Source organism: Diorhabda carinulata, chromosome 4 (genome assembly GCF_026250575.1).
Source record: "Diorhabda carinulata isolate Delta chromosome 4, icDioCari1.1, whole genome shotgun sequence".
Classification (NCBI taxonomy): domain Eukaryota; kingdom Metazoa; phylum Arthropoda; class Insecta; order Coleoptera; family Chrysomelidae; genus Diorhabda; species Diorhabda carinulata.
Genome location: NC_079463.1, coordinates 25,104,273 through 25,123,303, shown reverse-complemented (window position 1 = coordinate 25,123,303; position 19,031 = coordinate 25,104,273). Strand labels below are relative to the sequence as shown.

The following is a 19,031-nucleotide window of genomic DNA, read 5'->3' as shown; positions in this document are numbered from 1 at the left end:
TTTATTTTTAGGGATTTGTAATCGCCTATACTAGTGATTTTATTCCAAGGATGGTTTATCAATATAAATATTCGGAATCATTCAATTTAACTGGTTACATAGATGCTTCCCTTTCAGGTTAGTAAGTTTTCTAAGTTTTAAATTATATTAATATAAGAAACACCAGTCTATGATGAGTTTAGAATAAACTTTCAGCGAATTGCAGTTCGCTAATAGGAATTACGAACTTGTAACCTAACCTAACCTAACCTAACTTAACCTAACCTAACCTAACTCAACCTAACCTAACCCAACCTAACCTAATCTAACCGAACCTAACCAATGTTTTGTATGACAAAAATTTTTTAACAAATTAGCTAAAAAAATATTACAGTCCCCTCCCAGGCCCCTCTCGTCCGCCGTCGGCTGATCTTCCACTCCGGATCGATATGAATAATTCAAAAATACATTTCTATTTTCCAATTTATATTAAATATATAAAATTAATCGCTTTAATACTACGACTTCTCTGGTATCGACAGTTTTTTTCCCCAGACGATTAATATTTGAAAACTCGGAATATATTGAAGTTAGTACACTTTGGTGTTTCTTTGCCACGTTCCCAATAAGAAAACGCTCATACTCCAGCCGGCAGCCAACTTCAGAATCCAAAATTTTAAAAGCAAATATTGATTAGTCAGGAAAATTTTCAGTGAATTTTGGAGCTTGGATGGGTATCGATAGGCCTGGAGCTGGAGAATTGCTGCAAGATTCAACTCGACTCAATTATGACTCGGCCTGTGATATAACAAGTGGGATGCTATCTCAAGCCTTCCAGTATAAGATCTATCGGAACTATCCGCCAAATCGTTACCGGGTTATTTATTGAAATTAGACCAGATAGCAAGCTGTTTTAGTATGAATCGATTTATTTGAATGTTACCATTCTGTAGTTCCGTTTGGTGATAACAGACTTGATCGTTTTACCTTCTTTGTTTCATTATAGATCACTAAGTGCATTTTTCCTAATACCCAAGGAACACAGTTTATCACCAATTACATTTATCATATTGATCCATTTCCTTTTCTCGTTAAATTTTCCTGATTTGTCTTTAATGCTTTTATTGCCTATATTTTGTTCCAGTTTTCAATACCACTCACTATAGAGAAGATATGAAAGGTGACGAAAAGCATCCCCCGGAAACGTGCCAATATAGAGGTAAGGAACATAAATTTATTTCACTTCTTCTAGTAAAATACTTTATTTTCGAATGAAACAATATTTCTATAAAATCGAAGGCTGCTACTTAAGTTTTGTCAAATCTGACATAAAGTTTGACATTTTCAATGGTAAACGTACGCAGAGCGTGTTGTCATACGAGGGCTATTTGAGTTGTTTACAGATACTTGAAACAATCATCTTGATCAAAAATGGAAATGAATCGTAAGATGATTTTCTATGACTTTCTCGACGTGGATCAAACCAACAGCAATGTGCCGATTAACTTGCTTCGAGTTTTGGTGATGAAGCAACATCTTGAGCCACCGTATTCCGCTGATTTTCCATATTCAAACATGGTCACACTTCGCCCCAGGATTAGTTTCGTGAACGTGGTACAAAATCGGATGTTGTGCCAGGAAACATCGATGAAGGTACCTTAATCGAAAGAAAAAATACGTTCAAACGTATGCAAAAGTATATTGATCTGATTTGTTTTCATTTGACTTAAATAGCAACACTCGTTTAAGGAATGAAAATCAGGTGTATATTTACCTATGTTTTCACCTAATTAAACTGTTTATAACTTTTAAATAGCTAAAGATAAAATTATAATACTTATTACAATGAGTGACTCGATTATTTTATCAATAATACTATCCAACTTCCAGATTTTATTTTCTTCTTTAATCGTATTATTCACTGCATCCAAAAACAATTATCCAACATTACTCTCTTCAAAATAATTATTTCTTCTTGAAATAATAAGTAATAACAATGGATTCACTGATTCACTGATTTAACTTCGAAATCAATTCATAAATTACGAATTCGTTTGGGTGTACGCCTCAATAAGCGACTATGCTTAATTTGGAACGGAATTTGACTTGTAGATAATTTTATTTATAGTTGAAAGTGTCAATTTTATTATCAGATATATAACAAAAAAACGGGAAAAATAATTAGTTGTACTTATGTGAATTAAACACGACTCTTAGTGCTACAAAATAAACATTCACTATTCCAAAAGGTTTTAAGTGCTTTTTGAAATAGTTTAAAAAATTTAGTAAGCTAGAATTTCTAAAATAGTTGATGATATTAATAAAGAATACACTGTTTATACTACCACTAACCAAGTTGTCGTCTTCAGAGACAGAGACTAAAAACTTTTTAGTCTCTGAAGACGATAACTTGGTTATCGAAACACACATCAAACAGTATATTAGTGAAACTGGTTTTTTGGCACTTGGCTGTTCGAACTTACAACCTTTCAATTATAGAGATTTTTACTGATTATTTCATAATAACCCAATAATATTTAGGTTATAGAAATGGTCCGGACGAAGCAGATCCTTATGGTTTAAGTCCTCAGTATTGGCACGTATTTGCTGCAAGATTAGCGTTTGTGGTAGTTTTTGAGGTGAGAATATATTAGAGGTAATAGCAAAATTAAAATTTGTATGGCTACAGTAACAAAACAATTTTTTTAATACCTAGAATCAAATTCAAAATTTAAGTTTTCTGTTAGTGGAAGACGAAGGGCCGAACGAGATGGCTAGCTTCAAACTCGTTTGGTAAAAATGAAAATTCACATTTACAAAAAATGTCAACTGTGAAAAAATATCATTTTTAATAAGTTTCTAAAGTAATTTTAGAATTATAATAAGGACCTAATTAATTGGAAATTATAGCAATGATCAACTTTTCAAATATTTCTGTCTAGTTCAATTAGGGGGCACACATAAACGGCCTCATCGTCATCACTATCAACAGAATTGATGTGCCTAATTATGACATGATGAATTGGTTATTTAATGATTGAGATGATTAATTATTTAGAATAGAAGTCCAAACATCCTCTTCATTATTTTCATCTGGACAATCAGATTGTTTCTTGAACATACATATTTTCTTTTTGACAATGTCTCTCATTCTCTGTTTTTTTTTTGGATTTTTTTAATGATTTATTTTTCATTCTTCAATGATATTTTGTGCACTCTACTTTCTTGGCCTCTTTAACTTCTTTTACTCATCGATATATGGTAATTGCTGTTTTTCATTTTCTTTTGTACGCTTTTTGCTTGTTCTGTGTAACTTTCGGAAAGGACAAAACATTTTTTGGGGACATTGTGGTAGATTGGACAACCCATTAATAGTCAATTTTGATTAAACTTTTTCAGTAATTTCTGTATGGAGTTCTTTGTCGGCAGTTTTCTCAACGAACGGCCACTTAATTACATCTATTATATACCTTGTATAATGAGCGAACGTTGTAAAATCTTTCTGAGCCCTCGTATAGTTAAATAACAATGTCCTTATGGCGCTTCTCTTACCTAACCTAACCTAACTATTTGTACTTACTTAACGTTTTGAAGGCGTTTAGTGTTACGTGACTAAACCTCGTATACCTAACGTTGAAATTTTTTTTCATCTTGTATAATTAACAAAAAGTACCCTTATGGCGTTGCTGTTGGTGGGACGGGTATTGGGTAACCCATATTCGTGTCTGTGTAAAATTATGAGGGTAAGTTCCTGTTGAAAATTTCTTTTCTGCAGGATGGTTCCAAGAGTGCAATGGCCCAACAAAGAAAATACAAAAATTTTGGAAAAAGATATATTTCAACGTTATCTTCTTTTAGTTCCGTGAATTCCCATTTTATAATAAGAATCGTTAAACTTTTCAATATTATAAATAAACCATTAACTTCCAACATCACCTCTTCTTATTGGAAAATCTTTGACCTACAAGCCTGAGAACGGGAAATAATTTGAGGGGGTTAAATCCGGTGAATAGGATACATGAGATAGCAATTTGAACTTCAATTCATTAATTTTGGTCATTGCAATAACGGATTTGTGAGCTGGTGCTTTGTCTCGATGAAACAACACCGTTTTTGCTTTGTTTTTTTGCCCAAACGTTGCAATTTGCTCGCATAATAATCGTCGTTAATAGTTGTTGCTTTTTTAAGATAATCAACGAATATTATCCCATGCGCATCACACAAAACCGATGCCATAACCTTGTCTGTAGATGGAACGGTTTTTGTCTTCTTCGGAACCGGTTCTTCCTTTTCAGTCGATTGTTTGTGATGGAACCACGTTTCATCCATGGTTATGAAACGGCTTTATTTCTATGCAATATTGCAAATACACGATGGAAACATCTTCACGATTCTGTATTTGTTCCATTTGAGCAAACGCAGCACGCAGGTTTCTCATGTCCATATTTTCAGTTAATATTCGATGTAGCGCACCTTTTGGAATGTCTACTAGCTCGTGCCCTTTCCGTCGACGATCATCCAGTGGATTTACTTCAACATTTCTGGAATCGTCACCTCATTTGGTCGACCACTGCGATACTGGTCTTCGCAGGTCGTACGACCTTGTTTAAACCCAAAGAATTTACAGTTAATAACGAAGGTCTCTCCCAAAGTAGATTTTATATTATTTAGGCTAAAGCCCTTCAAATAAAAGTATTGTATCACAAAACGATGACAAAGTTTTTACATGTTTACTGTATGTCATTAGAAACGTTCACTATTAATGGCTACCAAACAAATACTAAACAACGTCTTCAAACTTGAAAGATATGCTGTATGAATTGTGTACAGTTTTTATGTGTCCTTACAGCATTTTGAACTCTCTTTTCAAAACCATGATAAAAATTGACCGCCACATTTTTTTGTGAAAGCTGTAAAATTCTTTCCAAATTTTCATAACAGCAACAATTTTTTTGTACCAGATGGCTGTTTAATTAATTGCTCGATCTTTTTTTCAGCACGTGGTTTTTGCTTTGGTCGGAATAATGCAATACGTAATACCAGATATTCCTTCTGAAGTAAGATTATCTCACATATATAGTTTTTGTGTTCATTAAATGTATTCATTAAATGATGTCGTAGCTCAAAACGCAAATACAAAGAGAGGCTCTGTTAGCTAAAGAAGCCAAATATGAGCACGGTTTAAAAAAGAGTGAATACGATTATGAGGAACTGATGCAAACATTCAGAGATAACAACAATACTTCTCGAAATGAAAATAAAGCTGGTAGGTACTCGTATATTCATATAATTTATAAATTCATCAAATTTTCACTAAAAACAGACGTCAAACCTGAAGTTTTGCGATTTATATGAACTCCATTTCATAAAATGATCATCATCAGCTTATATTAATACTCGTTTCAACAGATATGAGATGAAAACAATCCTACATCACAAATTCTTCTAAAAAGTACTGCTTTCTACTATTCAGATCAAATTAGATGTCATGTTGGCTTCTTTTCAATGAAGAAAAAAATTCTTCAGACCAATATAAGTACATCGTATTCACTTAAAACGATGTCAATTTATATACCAAACTGGTAAATCTACTGATACTAGTACAATTGACAAACGGAATTCGGAAAAGTAGTATGTGTTTTCTTAGACATAGAAAGCGCCTTTGAGATTACTCCACATGAGGCTGTCAAGGAATTAACAAGGAAAAACCGTCCTCAAAAATTGATCGAAGCTAAAACAAGTTTTAATTTGAAAAAAATTTCACCTCAATACTAAACTATAGATGTAATTGGTATGAAAACTCTATAAGAGAAATGAACTGAAATGTCATCAAAATGGTACACGGATGGTTCCAAAACAGCAGATAGAACTGGAATAAATATGTACGAACTTAAAACTAAGTACTATAAAAGCATGTACAACACACCAAGCATTGTTCAAGAAATATATGCAACTAAAAAATGTATTCATCTAGAATCCGATAGCCAAGCATCCACAAGAGCTTTAAGCTCCAAGATCATAAAATCTAAACTAGAGAATTCCTGGATAAATTGAACAAGATAAATAAAATTAACTTGAATTTTGTATGGATGGTAACGAAATAGCTGACAGATTCACTAAATTAGGGGCAGCAAACCCTTGACAGGATCTGAACTGTGGTATCAGCTATATAACTATAGGAAAATCATCGGAAAGTCGATAGGGATAAAATCAGTTACAGAGATAATTGACCTGAAGACACTAGACGTAGCAGAGAATGCCACCTGCAGATTCTGCTTAGTAGAATACGGAACTTCTATCCAAATTTTCTCGAAGAGTTAGATCCCAAGAAACTTTGGAGCAGAACACCTGGGAGCGTATGAAATGAAAGACGAAGATCTCTTGCAGGTAGAATCATCCCACATTCTGAGCTTTCTAAGAGAAGTTTATGGTATCATAATAGGCATAGACATACAAGCTACTTCTTTCTAGAGTTTGCCTGGGCATCTTGTATAATCCTGAAACCCTGAATGTGGCCATTCCTCATAGCATTGATTACAGCTACTAGATCTCCTTCCTAAAACTGTGCCCGTCTTTGTAAGCTAAGCATGTTTTCATAGCACCAGGTATCTAATGAAGTTTGGCTTCTATTAAAGCCCCATCGATCATTATTAGGCACCAACCTAGAAGTCTATAAATCGTAAATAATATATTAAAAGCCCCCAACCTCTAAATGATATTAAACTTATCAATAAATATCTACGAAGGATGAAAAAATAACGAGTTTTTTGAGATATAATTATAGAGTCTTAAAAATCCAACATTACCTGATATTATAATTTTTTCAACCGGCTCATGAACTATCAAGATAATAACTGATACGTTCTTATTCTAAAGAGACAAGTTAAAGGTAAATAGTGCCATCTGCTAGAAATATGTAACATTAACTAATGTATCAGAAATTAACCTTATTTGGCGTTGGTTCTTATTTAAAATTTCGAAATTATCATTTTAATAAAGAAAAACTTTTATTCACATTATTTGTATATAGGTCTTAGAGGCTCATGGGCGAGAAGATTGAGCCGACTTTCTGATGGGTTAGATGCACACGTAGAAATAATAAGTCGAAAAAAGAATTCCGTGGAAAATACAGTTTGGGAAGCATCTTATTGATATTTACTGATATTATTTAGTTGTAAATGTTTTTTACTGTGTCTAATGTGTATAAATTGTTTTTTTGATTTTGTAGTTTCTTTACCAATGTGTTCGAAAATCGTAAATAACATTGTTAACAATTAATTAACCAATTATTTGGAATATAGAAAATCAATTCAATAAATGCAGATAGATAACAAGGACTCTTCCACAAGGAATAGGACGGACTCATTCTATTAACCTTACGCCCAAAGTCGTGTGAATAACTAAGAAAAACATTTTTCTGCCAAAAATACATTCAAACGCTTTTAAATTCCGTACTTGTAGAAGGATTTTTCTTTTGCCTCAAAAATTGGTTTCATTTGAGCAGAATCTCTTACCAGCGAGCATTTTTTTGAGATCAGTAGTCAGATCTGGGCTATACAGAGAACGAGGAAGCAATTCGAAATGTAATTCGTTCAATTTAACCATCGACTTATGAATCAGTGCATTGCCTTGGTGAAACAATGCCATATAAAGCAGTTTTCCCTTGAATTTTGTATTCAAACGATCCAACAACTCTATATACCCTTCGCTATTGATTGTCTCTCCCTTTTGGGGGTAGTCGATGAAGAATATTCCATGCACATTCCAAAATACTGAAGCCATAAATTTCCTAGCTGACTGTTGTGTCTTTAGACGCTTCAGACGGTTGCAGTTCACTCAGATGATGATCGTTTTGATTCCGGAGTGAAGTGATTGATCCATGTTTCATCCTTTTTCACATATCGATGCAAAAAATCTTATTTATATTATGTATAGACATGACCAAACAATTCTCTGAATCATCAAAACGTTGTTGTTTTTGATCGACAGTGAGTAAACGCGACACTCATTTTGAAAAAAGCTTTCTCATGGTCAATAATTGTAAAGACACTGCCTTCTGATATCTTTACGGCCTCAGTTATCAATAGCAATTTCAATTTACGATTAGATATAACCAATTCGTGGACTTTTTTGATGTTTTCTGGAGTAACCACTTCATTTGGACGACCATAACGTTTACCATCATCGGTGTCTTTACGACTACGTTTAAATTCAGCAAACCTATAACAAATAGTTCTTTTCGATGGAGTAGGGTCCCTATAACACTTTTGAAGCCATTACTTAACTCGTACGGTATTTTTTTGTATGAAGAAGCAATAATAAATTAACACAAGAAACTGTTCTGAAAATAACAAAAGTAGCTCCACTTAAATGGCTGTCACTTTTTTCTGACAATTCGAAATGTCATGAAATTTGACATATAGTTATTTCAAAGTTGGTGCTTCATAAACGTCATATGAATTTGACAATGACAGCGTCATCTGTGCGTCTGTCACACGACTTATACTGGGCAAAACCTCATAGGATAGCGTGTATGAGTGAATTAGTGAATAAAAAGTAAGAAATAAGCCAAAATATCATTTAATAATCGAATATAACATTTTAAAAGTATATATTAACTATCTATTATCACTTTTTTACCGGTGTATTCAATAGATCGCACAATTTCTCGTAAACTTTGGAAAATACTTTAGAATATCCACTGTTAGTTAAATGCAAATAATCATGCATAATATGATGGGAAATCGTTTGGTCATTGCCGACTATATGGTGATCTATGACAACAACGTGACAATTTTCGGTGACTTCATCAGCATTAGCTTCATTGCAAAATTTATCTAGAAGAAATGTATTCACGTGATCGTTCCGTTCTCTGTATTGGTTCGGGTAATGACCACGTGGCAGCAGAGTCTGAAATAATAATAATTAAATAAAAATGTTTATTCAACAATCATATAATTATTTTATTAAAAATATTAAGAAAATTATACAGAGCCTAGCAAATGACAGTGATTACTACCAACTTTCTCATTTCAAATGCAACTCCCTGTATATATAATCATGTTTTGGAATCTTCCGGAAATTCTAGACATAATTTATGTAGAATTTCCCATTGTCAATGATCAACTGTTTCGAAATATTAAAAATATCTAGATTTATTAAAAAAGAAAAAAAAATTTCACATTACACTTAAATACTAATCAGTAGATTATTTCTTACTAAGATGGAGATGATCAAACTGCTCGCCGTAAACATTCTAATTAACCTGATATAAAAATCTCAGACATGACTGATCTAATAGCAAGCATGATTTATCTTAAGTCTTCTAATTTGAAGGGTTTACTTTTATTTACAATACTGTTGACATCTCCCCACAAAACTAAGTCTAGTAGAGTCATATCAGCTATTCTATCGATCCGATCCGCGTCTTCTTATCCACCGATATGGTTCAGGTACTGCAGAGATTTGGTAAAAGGGCAGTGCTCCGTCTGGCTGACACTATATTCACAGAAACTTGTGGGTTTGTAGGATTAGAATATAATTTGTCGATATTGGCATAATTTTATTTTAGAGTAATTCTAAATATTCATCTAGTCGTATCGAAAATTTACAGATGGTCGAACTAATGTTCCTTCCTCCCGTCAAGGACGCAAGTCTTTTGCTATAGACATTGTTCAAGGATCTGACCAAGCGGTTAGAGAAACTCGAAGGTTCGCCATAAATGAATTATCGTTGCAATTCCCGGAAGTTTCAAGATCTGCCCTGTACTAAATTGTTACAGACCAGCGGTATGCAAAAGTTGGTGCTTGCTGGGTCCCCACGAAACTCGCCGAATAGGTGCAGCTTTAGAGTTTCTTGAACAAACTGACGAGGAGCTTGAAAGAAAGCTTTTGGCCACATCATGGGATGTTCAAAATATGAGATCTTAAGTTCGTAATTTAGGGAAAAATTGTAGGGAAAAGATCTACTGGAAGGAGAATATTTTGACTCAAGAGCCTACGAAAAGGTTTACCGCTACGATTCAGAGTTGCAGCTTTTGAACTCGAAATATGATGATAGACAAATCAACTCCAAAATTTAGTTGGTATATATCAATTGATGTATTATTTCTAGTAAAACTAGAAGGGTGAATCCTATAAGTACTTGGTATACAAAAAAAAGGAGAAAATAGTGAGAAACTCTGGTTAATTTGTCTCATTTTGGTTCGATACACTTCACCCATCGATGCTAACTTCTTTAAACCGTAGATGGAGAGCAGTTCGCAAAGCAATTCGACCAAATTGACTGACTGAACGTCTTCGCCAAATATCCCCGTTTCTTCTTCAATTCGGTATCAAATAACTTAGTACATTCTGCCCTTCCTCAAGCTATCGATATAGATCTAATCTTGGTGACCATCACCTTTCTAGTCGGTTAGTTCAAAGAAGTCATTGCCTTCTTTGAAGCACGATACGTAATTCGACTGTAACTTAGTCTTTGGTATGTACCATTGGATCCATGCTTTGTCTTTTGTCACGAAACGTCGCAGAAACTTCCTCGGAGTGCGCTTAAACATTAATCTGAAGAATGAGCAAATCTGGTACCCAAAATGTCATGCAGGATTTGATCCAAGAAATCAATCGATATCCCGAATGTTCCAGCTATTTCGCGCTCATTAAATCGGCGGTCTGCCAATACGAGATCGTGGATTAATGTCTTTTGTAGGACATCAGGATGTGGTTCATGAAAAACCGATGTACTGTCCAGTTAGATCAACTCCGAAACTCATTTAGTAGAAGAGTCCAAATTTGGGGGATACGGTAGATGGGGAGCAGTTTACAGCTCAATTTGGGTATGCTTTTTCAGTGAACTGAAATGTACAACTAGAACAAATGCTAATGCGACGTAAGGGAGTTTCGCAACGCAAAATCCCCAGTACCACCAACTAATTTAGGTAATAAATTGGATGATGACGTTCCAAAATTTCTGCAATAATAGAGAAAGATTCCTGTTTTTTAGTTTGTAAGTTCTTCTACTGAAAAATTGCCGATTCTTCACGCCGATAGGCTCCAAATAATCCGAAAATAGTTACAACCTTAAACATCAAGTATTTTTCATCTTGTATCTCGTTTATAAACTTTAAAACTCGTTCATGTGTGAGAATTTTTTATTTTTTGGGACGTTTTTCTTCTTGGAGACACCAACCAAAGAAAAAAATTGGTCAAGAACGCAATTTAACTGATAGTGAAATTGTCCGTTCATTTCATAAATTTCTTCACTCACACTTCACTTTCAACACTTAGATGATTCAAATTATTATTCCAAACGAATTAGTGTCACTTACAGGTAAAACTATGGCAACATTGCCAAGTTGCCGTTTAATTTCTTTGATAATTTCCAGAATTCCTTCGTATATTTCATGAGGAGTACAATCAATGTTATTTGTACCGACGAATAGAACTACAGCTTTAATTTTGGAATTAAATTCCAGTTCACCATTGCGTACTCTCCATAAGACATTTTCTACTCTGAAAACAAAGTGAAACAATTACTAGAAAATTAGATAATTATCTTAATGAAAATGGATGGGATTATAACTGATAATTTGGATGTGTTTAACGTTCATTCTTATTACAGTCAATTCATCGCATTCTTTAGAATAAAACTACCGTAGGCCTAGTAATAATTAATGTCCTGATCGCTAGTTGTAGGTTTGAATTTGAAAATACCTTAAAATATATGACTGGCTATCATACAAATATCCACACCTTATTTAACCTCAATTAGTGCGACCTTGCATCGTCAGATTACTATTTATTCATATCCATGGTGAAATTCTTGATTCCAAACGATTTTTTACATATAAAAATGTTTTTACCAAGGTTTCAAAGAGCTGGCTGAACGTTGGGATAAAATGATGAAACATATTCCTTTTTATATGATTCTTATTCATTAACTTATTACATCAAAAGCAAAATTTGTAAAAAAAGTCAATTTTTCTACCGTATAAAGTTGTGAGATCCATGTAATACCAAGTCTTTTAATTCCTACTTAAAAGACCTTTGTCTTAAGTTATTATATATTTAGCTAATCTAACAAATCAAGTTTAGAATTGAAATAGCTCGAAAGGCGTTTGTCAAGTACTACTCAATGTTTGCAAACAGAGATCTAAACCTCCACGTCAGAATAGGATTCATGGAATGTTATGTGTGGTCAGTACTGATGCAGAAAGTGGAAACTTGGACCTTGAAAGCTCACATGATCAAACAAAAAACTTGAACCATTTGAGATGTGGTTCTATAGACGCATCCTGAAGATACCCTGTACTGACAGAATCACCAACGACGGAGTACTAAGACGCATTGGTCGCAAAAGAAAGCTGTTGACAATTATTAAACAAAAATCTAAACTTCCACGTCAGAATAGGATTCATGGAATGTTATGTGTGGTAAGTACTGATGCAGAAAGTGGAAACTTGGACCTTGAAAGCTCACATGATCAAAAAACTTGAAGCCTTTGACTGACGATGTACTAAGACGCAACTAAAAATACCTACTGCAGAACCTACAGAATAACCTGCACGTACAGAAAAAATATTTTCAGACGAGATTTTTATCGTATACCAATGGCAAAGCTAAATCAATGTAACGTACATGTTTATATATTTATTTTCTATAACAACAAAAAATAGTAAATTATCTAATGTTTCTAAAACAAACTTGATATTAATATTTACCAAATGAAAATTTGCCGAAGAAAATAATCAAAATAATCATATAAAAAAAATTGACCATCCTATTCACTTCGTTTAGTTGGAATTTGGGCACTGCGACAAATTAATCATATTGTGGCTAGTACGAGCTTTCAATGCATAAACACAAAAAAATTTTAATCTGTTAAACGCGACCGATGTTTGGTATTTATGACGTTCGTGCTTGAAAAAGCAAATTCGCAAGGTTAGATCGATCCAAAGTATGATTTCACGTACAAAATCAATATGTAAATATTTGAAAACCAATTTCCAAAAATCAGTATCACTAGATGCTCTTTTCTAAATTTTTGTTTTAATCAATTCATTAATTCTATGTTATAAGTCATAAATTAAATTGTTTAAATTATGGAGACCTAAAATATCTTGCGGTCGACGTCTCGGTCACCCCTCGTATACCTGGTGAACGCGCATTTTGATGAGAAAGGCCGCAGCTATTTGGAAGGATTAAAAAGATTAGATGAATGTATAGACTCAAGATGTTGAAAAATAAAACTGATAGAAAAAATGTTTTGTTCCTTTGTTTAGTCGGTAACTTTTCAGATATCCCTCGTATATAAATAACGATATTTCTAATGTAAAATTAGATGTAATAGAAACTTCTTGCACATTGCATCCGAACAACATCAAATCAATGAACTATTTAAGGAAGTGCAAAAATATCTTGACCTTGGAATTGAAATACGAAAATATTTTAAGCTTTTGATGAGCTCCAATAGTAGTTGGAATGATTTTTTCTATCCAAGTATGAAAATTGGTAACTATAATACTTAAAAAAACCGTGATCAACCTCTCGCCTCTAACTACCATTTTGTCAATAAACAGTGAAGATATTTCATGTTCTTATACGAACTTTGCACACTTTGGATAATTGACATGATGTTCACTGTGTTTTAAGTCAAATAACTTACCTATCTCCCCCAATTCCGAAGTTAATACAATGTAATGAACTAATTTTCTCACTCCACAGTGAAGTGAACTGAAGTTGTTGAATAATCGAATCTCCTATGAAAAGAACTTCCGATTCGCTCGTTTTCGTTTCTTGAAGATATCGATTATGCTAAAATATAAAAGAACTCATCAGAGAATCGAGAAAATCGAATTCTATAGTTGCAATTTGTAATCATATCACCTAATAGAACCCTAGACATACTTCTTATAAATCCAAACCAGGAGATGAACTGTTGCAACCAGTATTTACAATGAGCAGCTCAATTATTTCATCAGTAATATTGTCCGATTTTTCTAGATCTAGAAGATCTATCATTTGTCATACAATTCTTTAAAGACATCAGCATTCATGTCAATAAACCATATTTAACAAAAAGGTCTCTCAAGTTAGCGAACCAAGTTATAAAAAACAAAATTCTGAGGTTACAGGAAACAAGCTCAATTAGTCTAAACTTGTGGTTTCTGCAGTGAACACGTCTAAAAAGGGGAAAAGAACGCGAGTTATTTCACATACTGAATGCAAAACTGAACGAGAGATACAATTGAAGGCATGGATGATCAGTGCTCATGGCCCAATAACTCAATAAAAGAAGACAAGCAGTTTCCAAGATCGTTCACGCTCGGGAAGGCCGAGAGCTACCAACGTCAAGATAATCTCACTGATGTTATTAGAAAGCAAAATAGACGCTTAACAGCACCAGAAACCCGCGTTGAGGTGAACAAAACCTGAGTTAAACTACAGTCAAACTGCGACTGAGAGATACGAAGTTGTATGGTCGTGCATCCGTTCGAAAACCTTTTCTAATGCCTCATAACAAGAAAATAACGAGATTGGACTAAAGAAGATTTTAAAAAAGTTCCTTGGACCGATGCATCCAAGTTTGAGCTATTAGGTTCAAAACGAAGAATCTATACTCGACGCAATGTCCAAGAAAAGATGATGCCAATCAAACATGGTGTCAGTCCATTTATGGTCTGGGGTTGCTTTTCTAGCGATGGAAATGGCGGTTTGATTAAAATTGATGGTATTATGAGAATCAAGCATGATATTGGTCCAATTATGGTTTGGGGTCGCTTTGGTGGAGCTGATGGTTTGTTCAAAATTAATGTAATTATGAGAATCAAGCATGGTGTTGGTCCAATTATGGTCTGGGGTTGCTTTTCTAGCGATGGAACTGGCGATTTGATCAAAATTAATGGAATTATGAGAATCAAGCATGGTGTTGGTCCAATTATGGTCTGGGGTTGCTTTTCTAGCGATGGAACTGGCGATTTGATCAAAATTAATGGAATTATGATAAAAAAATTTACAACAACATCCCGTTTTTCCGGGTTTGCGATTAAATGGAGATGCGATTCGTTTTCCAACAGGACAATGATCCCAAACATACTTCCAAATTGTGTTGAGGAAATTTGGAAGAGAAAGAGGCACGAAGGATATTAATAAACATGTTTTGGCCTCCTCAGAGCCCGGATCTCAATCCCATTAGATAGAAATATCCATAATTGAGGTCCAACCTCTCGAGAAAAAATGTGGAATGCTTTATGCGAAAGATGGAGACACTATCAACAAACTGACGAGATTGAGACTTGTGAAAAAAGACATAGATTGTAAAGGAGGATTTTTTGATGAAAAATCAGTTTAGCTAACTATCACTTTTTTAGCATCGACTGTAAATATTCCTTTTCAAGTATATTGATAGTCAAAAAGTGTTTTATTAGATGATTTAGCAGTTCAAATAAACGGTTAATATTTTATTGGAGTTTTATTCAATTTTCATACTTTCTTTTGGACTGCAGTGTAAACATATTCACTAATACAGAACTTTATTGGCATCCCTTATGGAATAACTAACTATTATATCAGTGAACAATTTTTTATAATTGAAGCGACCGAGATCATTAAACAATCTCCGCTCATGAAAACAAAGACATTAAAGACTAAAGATAGTAAAAAGGAAGTTTCCAATCGATATTATTTCATGCAGTTATTATTCGTTCTAACATACGAGGTAATTTAGTAATTAAGTGAAGTATAATGCTTATCTGAGATATATTTACTCATATATACAATGTGTCGAAGCCATATATTTTTAGAACTAAGTCAATATCAGAAAAACTACTTATTGAGAAAATAAAATCGATTCTAAAAACCAGAAAACTTACACCTAACCATCAATTTAGATTTAGAGAGCAATGTCCCAATAGAACAAGTTCACCTAATCACAAAAAAAGTGTACCAATATTTTGGAAACATTGTTCAGCTGACCAAAGCATTCGACAAGGTCTGATATGACGGTCTACTGTACAAAATCAGGTAAAAGCCTCCCAGACAACCTTTCGCAAATCCTAAAATCTTATCTGCAAAACAGACACTTTGAAGACAAAATTCAAGAGTAGATGTCAAGAGTTTCACAGGGAAGTGCACTTGGTCCGATTCTGACGCTACCGGGCTAGTATCTCATCAGGACCCAGCTGTTGCCTCTCAAATATTGTTGAAAAACTTTCCTGGTGGATAAAAACTTGAAGAATTATAGAAAATGGAAATAGATCTGTTAATCGGGCATCTTCTGCAGCAAAAAGGAATTCATCTTAACCGACGACTAACCTAGAACACCCATATACTAACCAAGAGAAAGCAATTGGGTCTAAGATTTCAACTACAAATCAACGATAAGCTGCTTATATAAAAAGTCACACTAAAACCCATCTGGAGTTGTGGTATTCAACTATCGGGCACTGCATCTAACTTAAAACTAGCTATTCTTGAAAGAATTCAGTCAAAAATGCTCCATGGTATGAGTTATTGCTTGTGACCTTCAAATCAAGTCTGTTAAAGAAGAAATATCTCCCAACAAAAATCATTTGCTTATTATAAATTTTACAGATTGCAAATAGGAAAGATGTTGTTGAAAAAAAAAGATGTCGACGCTTCAATTTCAATATAAACACATAATTTAATTAAAAAGCTAGTAAACTGAATTCAGGGTTAGTGTGATCGCCACCCTGTTTTATAAATATAGCTTTGACTCTGTTTTTCCATGAAATTGATGTTCTAATACAACCCCTAGAGTGTTTAACTTCAAGGGCGGTGAATTATGATTGTTTGCTTTTGCCTTAGAGAGATGTTACTAAAATAAGTGTTGTAAACCAAGTTTCCTCGCCGATCGACACCGAAAACTATTCTTGGTGTACATTTACTTAATTTCAATGGCGTAGTTTATTATATGTTAATTTATTCAGAATTATCGATGTTAATTCATTTGAAAAAATTATCTATCCAATTGTTTAAATTATACAGAATGGACACAGAAAACGCCCTGATGTTTGACAGTTTTGATTACATTCTAATTTACAAGATCCCACTGCTTGATCCTGCAGGTATCTGATTTTTTTAATGAAATTAATTTTAAAGGAATCTTGACATTGTATTGAATGGATTAAGGATAGATATAACAAGATATAAAATCGAATTGAAACTCGAAACGAAAATCCATGGTTGCCAGTTGGACAATGGCCGCAAACAGAAGTTGCCATGATTTTTGTGAACGACTCTCGTTCAGTCCAGATCACGATACACATAATTAAGTGCAAACACAACTCTGGATTGCTTGCACTCATTTAAAAACAATTATTTTCTAACATTTGTACAATTTTAATTCTGTTCTCTTGAAAAATTAACCAACGCAACATTTTGTACGTCATTCGAAATTTGGCTGGTCTTAAAAGACCCATATATACGATTTTTTATTAGTTTCGGGTTCATATGCATAGATCAATAAAACTTATTCCCAAGTATGCATCAACAACACGTTCTGAGTAGATTAAAAATGTCAAACTTAATGATGTCAATGTCAGATTTGACATATTCACATCAGTTTTGCCATATGTCAAAACTTAAGAAGCAGCCCTCGTATTATAACTTCACATTGTTTCAATTAAGAAGTGAAGGATTTTTTAATTTACAACAAAAAAATAAGTTGTTTCATTTTCACGATTACCTTGTATATTTGTAATTTAAAAAATTTCCATTTGAAATGTCTTCAGTATTTGTAATTTGTGTATATATGTACTGAATAAATGACTGAAAATATAAATAACTAACCATTGCACTTATTAAACCGGTTTTTTTATGGACAGTAACTTTTTTACTAAAATTCAATTTATGTATTATTGATAGTAGACACGCAAATTCGAAACTTACCTGCGACATCCACCGACCATCACCAACAGTATCTTCGGGAGGTTCAGGTTTCACACATGGATTTAACATTATATAAATAATTCAGTATTCTCACTCAAAAACACTACGAAAATTTGTTTATTTTCTATTCGCCCCTTGTATTATAAAAAATCATCAACTTCGATGCATCCACGTCGCGTTATCTACCTTAAACCAATTTTAAATTATTCCTAACTTGTACACAAGTCTGTTCACTGTAATTTAATACATTCATAAATGGTAAATCGTTGTAAATATCCGGTCGTCCTGAAAAAACTATCTGTGTTCATACCCATCTCTTTAGCCGGCAAATAAGATTAGACCAGTTGAATATTCACTATTCAATGAAGTTTTAAAAGTTATCTACTGAGTTGGGTTAGTGTGTGGAATAATTTGAAATAAATGGTAAAAAATGGAATCTACAGCACTTTTAACAATTTTGTCCGGAGCCTCGATAGCAGATGGCAGCATATGTTTCAATTTTAGATTTAATAGTATATTATGTAACAAGAGTTGTAAGTAACTCATTACGCATGAAATGAAAAATTTTATGCACGAAGCCGCGCAGTGCTTACAATTCGTGTGACGTACTATACTTTTTCTACGCCCATTCATGCATGCTACTTAAGAAAACGTGTCCTATTTTTAAAGAAATTGTATAATGTGCTGTCTACATTTAGGGGCATCACTCTCCCAATCCTAGTTTTTATGTTTTTTAATTGACCAAATTTGTGTAAACAGACCAAATAAAGTCTCACGTAATTAAAAATTTGATTGTAATTTAATTATACCAAGAGGTTCAAGTTTTCTTCATGTCATTTACAAGGAATGTTGACAGTGTTGACTTTTACAGACATGGGCGTAAAAAAAGTATTTAACATTAAAAATTACTAACGTACATCTCAATTTACGTGTTTTATAAATACAGCTTAAAAAAAACTAAAAAACATATCAAACTTTTAAAATAAGCTTCAAACAATAATGAATGAAAAATAATAGTATTTTAGTATGATAGTACTGATAATACTAACTTACAAGAAGTAGAAAAAGTCTTTAGATGGTTTGCAAGTAATGTCGTCTACGGGGGTTATGCAAAAAGTAAATAATTATACGAGAAAGTATTCGTTAAAA

The 19,031-nt window shown here is 33.4% G+C and overlaps 2 protein-coding genes across 2 annotated transcripts in view; one reads left to right on the top strand and one right to left on the bottom strand.

The window, feature by feature from the left end:
• The window catches only part of LOC130892456 (anoctamin-4), a 34,965-nt gene extending 27,766 nt beyond the window's left edge, over window positions 1–7,199 (top strand). Inside the window, exons 19-24 of the mRNA XM_057797887.1 lie at window positions 12–117; window positions 1,124–1,198; window positions 2,521–2,618; window positions 4,977–5,036; window positions 5,101–5,245; window positions 7,010–7,199. Of these exons, the coding sequence (XP_057653870.1) occupies window positions 12–117; window positions 1,124–1,198; window positions 2,521–2,618; window positions 4,977–5,036; window positions 5,101–5,245; window positions 7,010–7,131 (606 nt within the window). The 3' untranslated portion in view covers window positions 7,132–7,199. The remainder of the gene's footprint in view (window positions 1–11; window positions 118–1,123; window positions 1,199–2,520; window positions 2,619–4,976; window positions 5,037–5,100; window positions 5,246–7,009) is intronic.
• A 1,344-nt stretch (window positions 7,200–8,543) lies between these two features.
• LOC130892504 (platelet-activating factor acetylhydrolase IB subunit beta homolog) lies at window positions 8,544–18,188 on the bottom strand. Its single transcript, XM_057797949.1, has 4 exons — window positions 17,883–18,188; window positions 13,639–13,787; window positions 11,303–11,486; window positions 8,544–8,889 (listed from the first exon to the last, which is right to left on the bottom strand). Exons 1-4 carry the CDS (start codon window positions 17,949–17,951, stop codon window positions 8,608–8,610), a joined length of 684 nt encoding a protein of 227 aa, XP_057653932.1. The 5' UTR covers window positions 17,952–18,188; the 3' UTR covers window positions 8,544–8,607.
• Between the last annotated feature and the right edge of the window lie 843 nt (window positions 18,189–19,031).

Bases quoted from the DNA above. Each gene is read 5' to 3' on its own strand.
- LOC130892504 (XM_057797949.1), bottom strand. From the start codon at position 17,951: ATGTTAAATCCATGTGTGAAACCTGAACCTCCCGAAGATACTGTTGGT. The intron at 13,788-17,882 runs GTAAGTTTCGAA...TTTATATTTTAG, and splicing joins ATGGTCGGTGGATGTCGCAG to CATAATCGATATCTTCAAGA. The intron at 11,487-13,638 runs GTAAGTTATTTG...CTTTGTTTTCAG, and splicing joins TTCGGAATTGGGGGAGATAG to AGTAGAAAATGTCTTATGGA.